Raw genomic sequence first — 12,263 nt, 5'->3', positions numbered from 1 at the left:
GGGTGGGGGTGCACTAAGGAGACCCCCGCTTCCGTAGCTCTGTCACAAATGCTGCGGCAAGAGAGAGAGAAAATGAAAGTATGAAGCTGGGCTCTGTCAGCGATCCAAAATGTTCCAGTGCTGTCTATAAAAGCCAGGCTTTGCCAACCGGGGGGGGGGGGGCTTTGCATAGCTGCTTCGGACTACAGCTCCCATCAACCCCTGCCAGCACAGTCAATACGACACTCTGGCTCATGGGAGTTTTAGTTCAACACAGCTGGACAGCCCCAGGTTGGGGAAGACAGCTTTAGGTTATATATATATATGGTTTATTTCGTAATATTTATACACCACTTATTAAAAAAACAACCAAACGCCTTCATAACTTACCCTGTATGATCTCCTCTTTCATTTTCTGCAATTCCCGCCGGACCTCCTGCAAGAGTTCCTAGGGTGGGGGTTGGAAAGACATGCATTTAGGGCCCTGAGGGAAAAGGGAGGAGACAGACAGAACCCCCTACACAGTTTAAAAAGAAGAAGAGGAGGAGTATCTTTGAAATAATCATTAGCTGAGATTCCTGCATTGCAGGTGGGTTGGACTAGATGACTCTAGAGGACCCCCTTCTCTTGTTCTGATGACGTTAGATTGGACCCACAAAGGCAGGTTTACCTGTTTCACCCGTTCCAGCTCCGACTCATCTCCTCCTCCGCCACCACCAACAGGTTCCGAACCGGTGATTGCTCCGGCAGATTTCATCCTGGGGGTGGCAAGAAAGTAAAGGAAGGGTTTCAGGGGGGGGGCAGGCTAAGCTTTGCAGCTGCCATTCAGTTTCCCATGAAAATGCAAACAGCTGCTTTGGAAGGGAGGGCGGTTTTTCCCTGCAGGTAAAACCACCTCCCTCCCCGGGGCTGCTATTCCGTTAACAAAAACCAGGTGCGTTCGCTACAAAAACCAACAGCTGATCTCGTTTGGCCCCGAGGGAGCACCGATAACCAAGCCAATACTGTAACTGATAAGCATATTATGATTCTTTTATTGCATTTCTATCCCACTTTCATTTCCAAGGTGGCGCTTGAGGTTCTCCCCCTCCCCCATTTAATTCTCCTCCACAAACAGCAACCCTGCGAGGTAGTTCAGACAGAGATATGCAGCGACTGCCCCCCCCAGGCCACGCACACTGAGCTTTGTGGCAGAGTGGGGAATTTGAACCCAGGTCTCTCTTAGGTGCTAGTCCGATGCTCTAACCACTGCTCGGGAACGGGCTGGGTGGGAGGCAGCTTACGCAGCCCTCATACAGGAAGTATTTGCCTATGGGGGGGGAGAAAGAGTGCTGTGGGGCAGGCTTGCTTGCCTCTCTCCCTGCCTTGCAAGCTTTCCTCCTGCAGAAAAGTTTCTCCTTTCCCCCCCGTTGGCGGGGGGTTTCTTCGCAACAGAAATGCCCCCCCCATGCTTTTCTTAGATGCCGCAGAGCGCCTGAATCAGCTCAGAAAGCTGTGCTTGGGTGCCAACTCCCATCAGCCCAGCCCATGGAGAAGGATGGGAGTTGTAGTTCAGCAGTGCCTGGTGGGGGCACAGAAACCGTACTTCCTGCATTGCAGGGGGTTGGGCTAGATGAGCCCCGGGGTGCCCTTCTATGGTTCTACGGGGGTACTTAGCAGATATAAAGTCATCCAGCCCTCACTGCCTGATACCTAGACTGGCCGAACTGAGGACGGGCTGCAGCTGAGGGTGTGGCGGTCCTCTGGGTCACAGTTGTCCTGATCGTTGGGGGTGGGGAGGGAGAAGAGAAAGACTGAGACACAACTGGGGGGGAGGAGCAGGATAGTCACACCCCCCCACCTCCTGCAGTGGACCTCACACCCCCTCACTTTGTGGGTCAAGGAGGGAGAGAGATACTGCACACAAATACACACACACACACAAGAACACCAATTCCATTGGCTTCGTGGAGACTTGGTGCCAGGAAAAGGGGGGGGGTATTTCAGAGAAACTCAAAATGGCCACGATGGGCAGGTGTTGCTTACCTGGGTAGCGTCGTACTGGTCTTCTCCCAAGGCCTGCGGAAGGCATCTAGGACAAAGCAAAGAGAAAGAGGCTGGGCAGGGCGCTGTGTGTGCCCCCCCCTACCCGCTCTCAAATCCAGATTCTGCCCCAAGGGACCTGGACATCTGGGAACAGTGAAAAGGTTGCTCTGCTTGGGCCGGGGAGGCAGGCAGAGGCTGACTTCCTGTTGGAGCCCCTGCCTAGCGTTCCCCAGGCGCCTGGGAACTCTAAAGCGAACAGCCCTCACGTATCTCTAAAGAGACTGGCTGCTGGATCAGGCCAAAGGGTGCCCATTGAGTCCAGTATCCTGTTCTTACTGCCCCCGAGAATGCAGGAGTCTAGATAGACTGCTCCTGGACCTGGAGGCTCCATAAGAAAAGCCCTGCTTCTGGATTCGTAATGATAATTTTATTATTTAAACCCTGCACATCTGGCTGCGTTTCCCAGCTTCCAGCACCTATAGAAACATAATAAATCTACTGCAGTGTCCTCTTCTCCCAGGGGCCAGCCAGATGCCTCGAAGGGAAACCCACAAGCAGGATTCGAGCACAGTCACCATGCCCAGTAGCCACTGCAAGCCACCAGGCAGCTCTTCCACTGGCTAAAGGGCCTTGTGCCCACTCTAGACTATCGCCAGCCTTCTGGGCCCCCTTTGCCTACCTGTGGTCTTGCCACCAGCTTCCGTGTCGTTTTGCTGGGAGGGAAGAAACAGAGATGGCAAATGAGACATGAGAAGCCACCAGCCTCAGTCCCACCCCCAGGGGACCCGGGAGAGCGCCAGACACTGCCTCTCAACCCAAACTGCCTCCCAGGGCTGCTGCTGTTGTTGTTGTAGGAAGTGAACTGGCTTCGTGGGAGGGCAACGTTTGCCACCTTGCAGGGAAAGGTGCAATAGAAACTGGCCTTACTACACAGGTGCCAATAATGCCCCTTCTGTATTTTCAAGAACTTGATTGTTTGCCCTGCCTCTTGAGATCAAGCAGGCGCCTTGGCTGTACCCCTTTCGGGCGCCAGCTAAAAGCATCCTTCTTTAGACAAGCCTGTGCAGACACTTAGAAAGGTATCTTTTAATCTGTTCCATATTCGGTGGGTTTTTTTCTTGATTGTCTTTCATATATCAATTCGAGGTGTGTCTTTCTTTTCTTTTTAATCAAGCGTTGGGGGAAAAAACTGCATGGAATAAGGCAAGGCAATGCAATAATAACTGAACGAATTTTGCAAAGGGGGGGGGGATGAATGAAAGCCAGATTTGGTGGGGAGGAGAGGGGGCTGCTTTGATCCATGGGGAAGAGGAACCATGGCTTCCCCACCCACTCAAGTGATCCCCACCCTACCCACCCCCGCAGCAGCAGCCAGCAGCCATTCCTAGCCCAGCTGCCAGCATTGGCCTGGCCTTATCCAGTTCAGCATCCTCTGACCCCTTTCTAAACTTCTCATAGTGGACCCTATGGGGCAGGTAAGGAGGGCCGGGTACTTACGGGACCTTCATCTTTCTTTGGAATGGGTTTCTCACCCTGATCTGCAACTTTCCTCCTGGGGAGACGGGGTTGGGGGGGGGAAGAGAGAGAGAGAGACAGAAACAGGTTGTTCAAGATCGCCTCACTCCCTATATGCCCTCTCATCGATCTATGGAAGCGGCACAGAACACCCCTTCTGCGTTTCTAATAAATCCAGCTTTTTTTAAAAAAAAATTATTTCAAAACACAGCAAAGCAAAACTTACATAGTGTTCCATTACAACAATAGTCCACATCTTAAGATAAAGCGAATAACCAAAGAAACCCCCCCATCCCTTTTCTCCCCCCCTCTTTTTCCCTCCCTACTCCCCCCATTGGACTTCCTGTCAGTTCCTGATATATAATCTATGTTTTAACACAAATGTACATAACTCAATAAAATTTTCTATATCCAACGTCTAATACATTATTTTCTCTTGGCGCATCTCGGTTAAAGCAAAAATTCTATCATAGTTAGTCCATTCTCCAAGGTCACTCAAATGCTTGCATAGACAACAAACCTTTACTGTATGTTTGCACATATAGTTTATATCTTCCCCAGTTGTCCATAAATTTCTCTTTTGACTTGTCTCTTAAGGAATTTGTTAAATATGCCATTTCTGGTAATTCCTGCATTTTACCCTGGGGGTCAATTATTGAAGGGGTCTCCTGTTCTTTCCAGCCCTTAGCCACCAATAACCTAGCCGCCGCTGTTGCGTAAAGGAAGATTTCTTTTGCGGAATTCGGTACATCTTTTCCCACAATGCTTAGCAAAAAAGCCTCAGGTCTTTTAAGAAAAGTGATGGCCAACATTTTCTTCAACTCATTATATATTAATGACCAAAATATCTTAATCTTCCCACAAGTCCAGCACATATGATATAAATCAGCACCGCTTGTCCCACACCTCAAGCATGCATTCGATAGATTTTTGTACATCTTTGACAACCTGGTAGGCATTAGGTACCACCTGTGCTGTAATTTCAACATATTTTCCTTAATATTGTAGCTCGCGGTGAAGTTCATATTAACTTTCCATAGATTTTCCCACTCTGATATCATAATAGGGCGCCCATCTTATCATGGTAGTTTTTGTCCCTTCTTCCATCACTTCAATACTTAAGAGAAGCTGGTACATCTTTGAGATTATTTTTGTTTTATTGTCTATTAAATCAATTTCTAATTTTGTGGGTTCTTTCCCAAATCCTATTTCTTTTATCTTCTTTAAATAACTCGTGTATTTGATAATATTCTAGCCAGCTTGTAAGAAAGATCTTTACTTCCTCATAATTTTTTATTTTTATTTGACCCTCACTTTCAGCCAATAAATTCTTATATGTTATCCAGCTCTCTTGCATATTCTTTTTTTTTTAACTGTGATTGCCTCTTGGGGGGGGGGAAATCCATCTTGGCGTCTTCGGCTCTAGAAATCTTTTATATTATATATTATTGTAATAAATCCAGCTTTTAGTGTGGTGGCAACTACACTCTGGAACTCCCTGGCACTTGACACCAGGCAGACGCCTTCTCTGTCCGCTTTTCAGCACCTGCCAAACGCATTCTTGCTTATGAAATTACGCTTGTGGGGTACCCTGTTCCAAGCAGGGCACAAGACAAAAGGGAATCAGGAGTTTGGCTCACTTTTCCTACGGCTGTTGAGAGAAAAACAGGCCTTGCTTGAGCCCAGGAAGGGAATACGTCTCGCCTGGGTCCTCAGCCCTACCTGGAAGTGCTGCCAGCGTCTGACCCTGGGCCCTTTTACACGATCCACCACAGAGCTGGGATCTTTTCCTCAACAAACAGAGAGCTAAGATCCTAGTCCTCAAGAGTCCTGGATTTGAATAGGAACACTGGTGCTCTGCGCCGCTGAGCCGCGCCCCCTCACTGCCACCCACCCACACCATGAGGTTCCCCCTCACTCACCGTCGCGCTAACATGGCGCTCATTTCCTCCATGAGCCCCCCGCCTCCGCCTCCACTCGGTGGGGGCGCTGCGCCAGGCGTGGCCTTTGGCGCCTCCTCCTGCGGAAGAAGAACAGGAAGGGTTAAGTCGAAGGCGCCAAGAGGGTCCCCAACTACAACTCCCATCTACAGCCTTGGGGAAAACTGGGCGCCTGTCAAGGGGCTCCCAAGCTACAATTCCCACCAGCTGCAGAGTTGTCCGTACTCACCTTGCCTACTTTCTTCAGCTTTGCCCCTGCGAGGGCAGCAGCCAATCCGGAGGGCGGGCCGCCCCCTCCTGCCGGGCCCTGGGGAGGCGGGAGGGGCGGCGCAGGGGGTGGCCCCCCTCCAGGAGGTGGAGGGCCGGGGGGGCCAGGCGGAGGGCCAGGCGGCGGCGGAGGGCCTGGAGGTGGGGGTGGCCCCGCTGGTGCTCCTGGTGGTGGGCCCGGGGGCAGGCCCGGGGGCGGGCACGGCGGGGCGGGCGGTGGTCCTGGTGGGGGCGGGGGTCCCGAAGGGGTCCCTGCAGGCACTGCAATGAGAGAGGTTTCGGTTGTGGCTCCAGCACAGCAGGGGGTTGAGCTAGATGACCCCTTGGTGCCCCTTTCCAACGCTACACAGTTCTGCGGAATGCGGGGTTGCATCCGGAGAGGGGGAAAGTGAGGCGACTCATCACTGCCACCCCACAAGCATGTTCAGCCCAATATACTTTCTTGGGTCACATCCGCACGCCACATTTAAAAGCACGACGATACCTCTTTAAACAGCCCTGGCTTCCCCCAAAGGATACTAGGAGATGTAGTTTGTTAAAGGTGCTCTTTCCCCTCCCACAGCCATGATTCCCCAGAGTTCCCTCTTCCCCTCCCAGAACTACAATTCCCAAATCTCCCTCTTCCCCTCACATAGCCAGGGCCAGTGCGTCCATTTAGGCGGACTAGGCCATTGCCTAGGGCGCGAAAATGGAGGGGGCGCTGACAAGCCTGCCCCGCAAAACCCCTGCGCCACCGCCGCCCTCCCAAGGCGCGCGCTCGCGCTCCTCCCGCCCATGGAGGGGACGCTGTGAGCTCCTCAGCTACAGGCGCTGCCGCTGCCGCTCACTCGCCGCAGCCGCTGCCGAGGAGCCCCCAGCATCCCCTCCACAGGCAGGAGGAGCGCGAGCCAAAATGAGAGCTCGGCGCCCTCCCGCCTATGGAGGGGACGGCAAGAGCTCCCCAGCGGCGGCGGCCGCAGTGAGCGAGCAGCGGCGGTAGTGGCGGCAAGCGCCCGCAGCCGAAGCCTTCAGCTATGGGCGCTGCTGCCGCTGCCGCTCGCTCACTGCAGCCGCCACCGCCGAGGAGCTCAAAGCGTCCCCTCCACAGGCGGGAGGGCGCCGAGCTCCCCCCCCTTGGCCCGCGCTCCTCCCGCCAATGGAGGGGACGCAGGGGCATCAGCGGTGTTGTGCATGCGACATGACGCATGCGTCATGACGCATGCGCTCGGGGGGCGCCAGAAGGTGTATTTGCCTAGGGCGCAAAAAGCCCTAGCACCGCTCCTGCACATAGCTACAATTACTGGGAAGAGGGGCAGACTGTTAAAACCACTCTGACAATTCTATCTCTGAGAAGGGAATATAGGGTTCTCCTAAAAACTCCCAGCACCCCCCCCCACAAACTACAGTTCCCAGGATGCTTGGGTGGGGTGTGGAGAAGCCACATCTGCTAAAAGGGGGGGGGCGTACTTCTTTAAGCATAGGTGAAGCTGTGAACTTGACCATTAAGCAGAACCCCCTCCATCCCCTATTCTCTCTCTCCCCCCAAATCCTCAGCCTGGGCACGTTAATCCACACTAAACCAATTGTTTATTCTTCAGGCGCTCAGGGGCAGTTCGGCCTCCTCCCACCCACAGACTTCCCTGTTGGGAGTGAGGTCACCCCACTTATGTTAGGGGGAGGAGGGTTTTGTGAGGGCACCCCCCACCCCACCCTGCAAAAAAAAACCATAAGCCTCAAGGCACAATTGCAAGTCTCTCCCCGGAGCCATTACCAGCCAAGGTTCTGAAACAGAAAAAGGGGTTTTGCACCCCACACTCGCCTGGGAGAGGAGGGAGGGCTGGGGCCACCCACTGGATGCTGCTCATCCCCCTACCCCACCCCACCCCAGGGACCCACCTGAGATTGTCACCCGCCTCTCTCGCTCTGCCTGCTCCTGCTGCTCCCTCTCCAGCTGCTGCTGCTGCCTGGAATTTTTTTGAGGGGGGGGGGAGAGAAAAGAGAAAATCAGGCACCCCTGGCATCCGAGGGCCCAGGAGAAGCAGCTGGGCAGGATGAGCCCCACCTGGGCAGGGTCTGCACACCCTCCCCCTGTGCTCAGCCCCCTCCTTCCTCCACCCTCATTGCTGCCACTCACTTCTGCGGAGGCTCCGGCAAAATCCCGGACACTGCAAAGCCACACATGGCCCCCCAGGAACGGGGTGCTCTGCACACACTGGGAACGGAAGGCGGCCGGAATGGAGGCGGCGAGCGGGGCGGCCGGGTGACCCCAATGACCCCTCAAGCCGATTAGCAGCTAAGCTCGAGGGGGAACGCCCTCCGCTACGCAAGGAGGCATGAAGGAGGGCTGGGGGAATTAGCAGCAATTGTCTGCTGACAAAGCTGACCTGTGTACCGGATCAGACCCCCAGTATTGCCTGCACTGGCCGGCAGCCGCTCTCCAGGGTTGCAGAGGCAGGAGTCTCTCCCAGGGGTCTCTCCCAGGAGAGGCCACCGTTGGGGACTGAGGCTTCTGCATGCCAAGCAGATGCTCTGGCCGCTGAGCTTCAGCCCTTTCCCTTCTGGCCAAGAATGAATTGGGAGCTAAATAGGGAGGCGCAATTCGCACTGGGGGCTGAGGGAAGGAAAAGCTGGCGAGAGGGAGACCCACTGGATTTGGGGAGAGAGGCTCGGTTACAGTGTCCACCTCAGCCAAGAGACTCAATCGGGTGGCCCTCACGGGTCAGCTGATTCGCAGCCTCAGTTTGCTCCGTCTGTAAAATGGGCACGGCAGCAACCTCAGATTCGCGGGGATTTGTCGGAAGTCCAAGGACTCCTTGGAAACACGCAGCGGTTTAACAAAGTGCAAAGGGGTGTGTGAACAATGAAGTGACCCTAGCCTGCTCCCCCCAAATCCTTCCCCTCCCCCTCCTCTTTGCAAGGGGTTGGACTAGATGACCCTTTCCCGTCCAGCTCTACCATTCTATGATCTTAAAGGAATTGAGGCTTGTGCCTCTCTTGAGGCCACAAGCACTGAGGACGCTGCTTGGGCCGGCCTTTGCCAACCTGGTGCCCATCAGCCCCTGTGAACCTGGCTTTGTATGAATCTGGAGTAAGCCGAAGCCCCGCAAGGCGTTGCTCAGGGCAGTAAAACAACGCAGAAGCAGGGAGTTCCGCAGAGCAGCATGTACCTTTTCTGCTGCTCCGCCATTTCTTCCGCCGTGGGGCCGTTCTGGATGGGCCGTGGAGCTGCAGCGTTCCCTGCAGGGTGTGAAACAAGAGAAAAATCAGGCTTGCGAGCCAGTTTGGCAGACCAGATCAGGGCAGGACTCGCCGCCCTTCTCCCTGGCACGTTTAAGGCTGAGTATCCCCGCGAGCTGGAGAACCCTCCTGGCACCCCCGACAAGATGCCCCAATTCTTCCATTTCCCCCTCACCTGAATCCAGAGCCTCCAGGGCAGCCATCATCCCACCAGCAAACTGGCTAGCGTCCTCTTTGGTGCCAAAGTTGAGCCCCCAGACCTGGCGGGCATCTCGCCACTGGTGAAAGTTGGGCGTCGCCTGGTTGTATTTTAGCCCTTTCACAATTGGGCTGTTGATGACCACCTTTGGGAGAGGGAAGTGGGGTGGGGTGGGGGGGGTAAAGGAAAAGCTGAGCCGAGAAGGATTTCGCCAACTTGGTGCCCTCCAGCTGCCTCATAGACTACAACACCCATCACCCACAGGGCAGAGTGCACAACCATTTTGGACTGCCATTCCCATCAGCCCTAGCCAGCGCAGCAATTGGATGATAAGACCGATGGGCATTGTGGTCCAAAATAGCGGAAACCTCCCAGGTTGCAAAGGCTGGACCGAGCAGCTTGGGGGAAGGGGTGCAAAGGGACCGCCAGTGGGTTCCTCTGGGTGCCATGGGCTTCAGACAAGCAGCAGACAGTGACTGACAGAACGGCCTCCTCTGGGCTGCTGCGGGTCACTCCCCTGGCGCCAAACCCAATCCCTTCCCGTTGCCAAGACCTTCCGTAAGCACCTGATCCTTTGATGTAACCTGAGAGCCAAGCAAAGCTGTGCTGTTCCTTCGGTTCCTTCATTTTGTAATGGCAAGATATTCAGCGGGTCAAAATAAAAGGATGGGAAAGTCTGAGCCACAATCTCCATTCCACATTTGTAAGAAGTCGATATTTTAGTGCGGCACTATTGGAACTCCCTGCCTGTTGACAGCAGGCAGGCGACTTCACAGCACCCTTTTCGGTGCATGCTAAAAACATATATTTTTTTGTGCCTGGAGAGGTTGGGAACATTGACACGGTTGTCAGTCTGGTTTTTAGTTTACTGCTGAATTTAATTTTAAAAAAATGTATTAACCTTTAATTTTGCAGTTTTGTACACTGCTTTGAGGCAAGTATAAATTCTACAAAATTAGGGAAATAAATAGGGGAGAGCCCTGGACACAGACCCGTGCACCCCAGGAGAGAGAAAGAGAAAAAAAGGCATCTTTGGGTACCCAGAGCCAGGATGGTTGCTATGGAAACACTGGAGATGCTCTAACATCATTGGAGGGACAAACCTCCCCTTCCCTCCCTCGCTTTTGCTGTGGGGGTCCTTACCTGTTGGTCCGGCTGCATCTTTCTCCCCACGACCCTGAACGTGTTGTTGACGGGGCTGTGGTAGATCTGGATGCGGCTGAAGGCCTGGGGCCCGCTCCCTGCGGGCACCCATTTCTTGTTGGCATCATCATACAGCATCACAGTGGCTCGGGTGGTGCAGACAACGGACTCACTGGGTTCGAGGAGGTGGGAGAAACAGGGAGTGGGGGGCAAAGGAAGGAGAGAGTGAGGCTAAGCCAGGGCACAAAGACCTTCACCAGGAAAAGCATGGGGCAATTCAGACACACACGCTTTGAGGGTACCAATGTAAGATGCATCATCAAAAGAACTGGGCTTCTATATGATCTCGGCACCTAAAATATCTAATTGCAGCTCAATGGAAAAACAGCCCAGAATTTTACACTGGGCAGTCCAGAATTGAGCTACAATGGAGAAAATTACACATAATTTGAGATTTCAGCAGGGATGACCAGCATTCTTTGGTTACGTACATAGCAGAATCAACATTTTCAAAACAACTCTCATCGCAGCCCTGGCATATATGGAACTTGACTCGATAATTCCCTTATTTATTTCACAAACTACCAAGTAACGCCAACGTTCTTTACAGTGGGACCTTGGTTTTCAAACGCCTTGTACTCAAACAACTTGGAACCCAAACACTGCAAACCTGGAAGTACCCTAAGTGTTGCGGTTTGCAAACTTTTTTTGGAAGCTGAACATGCTCCGTTTTGATTGTTATGCGTCTGATCTGAGTGTTACACTTCCGTTTTGAGTGTTATGCTGACGTCTGTCTGTTTTTGCTATATATTTTTCAGTTTTGCAGCTTTTTTGTGTGTGACTGTGTTCAGCTACTAATTGATTGATTGTGGAACTGCAGTACATTGGTTATTGCTTTCATTTTATGGGTCGATGGTTTCGTTAGATAGTAAAATTCATGTTAAATTGCTGTTTTAGGGGTTGTTTTTAAAAGTCTGGAACGGATTAACCATTTTGCATTGCTTTCTATGGGGAAGCGCACCTTGGTTTTGGAACGCTTTGGTTTTGGAATGGACTTCTGGAACGGATAAAGTTTGACAACCAAGGTACCACTGTACTTAGATTTTCATTATTTTGACTCCTGTGTACACATTCCACATGCTTATTTTCCAGTTTTGTTCTTCATCGTTTTATTTTCAGCACCTGATGTTCTCTTATATATATATGCATCATAAAATGAAATAAAAAATATTTACACACACACACACACACACACACTATCCCAGCCCCGAACTTCTTTCAATATGGTCAAATTTAGCACAGTAGCTGGTAAAATGTAGGTACAGAAACCCCCCCCCATCCCACCCTGTTCCCATCTGAAAAAAAAAAACACTACCCAAGGAAGAGGAAGGAGCGGTTCCACTGGCATTAAGCAAATTACATTTCTCCATTATGCAAATATGAACAGAACTCTATTCTTCTCTGTGCTTAGTTTTAAAAGAGAGAAATTGACAGTCTGAGGACTCGGGGGGGGTTAATACTGCAATGTTTGTTTAAAAGCTTTCTGTATTGCTTTTCTGACAAAACTGCCCCCCAAATGCATAAATAATTGAGTTCTTAAGGCCCATTTCACAGACACCAGAGATGAGGACTGCCTGATATCACTTGGACATGGGTTCCCTAACTGGAGTGGGGGCCCCCAGAAAATTGCTCTCAATTTGTGGACTCCAACTCTGACCCAACAGCCATCAGGGTTGCCACTTTTTTATTTTAAAAAACTGGTCTTGCTCCTCTGCAGCCTAACATGCCACACACACACACACACACACACACACACACACACACACACACAAAGGCAAGTGATGCTCTCCCCTGTCTATTGAAGAAGCATCTCTTTGCTGGGAAATTTTAACTTCCCCTTAAAAAAAAAAATCACTCGCAATTGATGTGCATGGCTGCAGTTAAAGGCAAAGGAGCAGGAGCAAGAAAAAAAGATCGCA

The 12,263-nt window shown here is 52.1% G+C and overlaps 1 protein-coding gene across 2 annotated transcripts in view; it reads right to left on the bottom strand.

The window, feature by feature from the left end:
• The window catches only part of VASP (vasodilator stimulated phosphoprotein), a 31,620-nt gene continuing 19,357 nt past the window's right edge, over nucleotides 1-12,263 (bottom strand). For both annotated transcript variants that reach the window (XM_035117705.3, XM_088672833.1), the window contains 12 exons: nucleotides 10,285-10,456; nucleotides 9,118-9,286; nucleotides 8,873-8,942; nucleotides 7,602-7,669; nucleotides 5,689-5,987; nucleotides 5,442-5,539; nucleotides 3,502-3,556; nucleotides 2,684-2,717; nucleotides 2,005-2,050; nucleotides 650-737; nucleotides 370-427; nucleotides 1-51 (listed from right to left, as the gene is read on the bottom strand). In XM_035117705.3, coding sequence (XP_034973596.3) covers nucleotides 14-51; nucleotides 370-427; nucleotides 650-737; nucleotides 2,005-2,050; nucleotides 2,684-2,717; nucleotides 3,502-3,556; nucleotides 5,442-5,539; nucleotides 5,689-5,987; nucleotides 7,602-7,669; nucleotides 8,873-8,942; nucleotides 9,118-9,286; nucleotides 10,285-10,456 — 1,195 coding nt within the window. In that variant the 3' untranslated portion in view covers nucleotides 1-13. The remainder of the gene's footprint in view (nucleotides 52-369; nucleotides 428-649; nucleotides 738-2,004; nucleotides 2,051-2,683; nucleotides 2,718-3,501; nucleotides 3,557-5,441; nucleotides 5,540-5,688; nucleotides 5,988-7,601; nucleotides 7,670-8,872; nucleotides 8,943-9,117; nucleotides 9,287-10,284; nucleotides 10,457-12,263) is intronic.

This window comes from Zootoca vivipara, chromosome 6, assembly GCF_965207765.1.
Source record: "Zootoca vivipara chromosome 6, rZooViv2.hap1.1, whole genome shotgun sequence".
Taxonomy (NCBI): Eukaryota; Metazoa; Chordata; class Lepidosauria; order Squamata; family Lacertidae; genus Zootoca; species Zootoca vivipara.
This window is presented reverse-complemented; position numbering and strand designations above follow the sequence as displayed.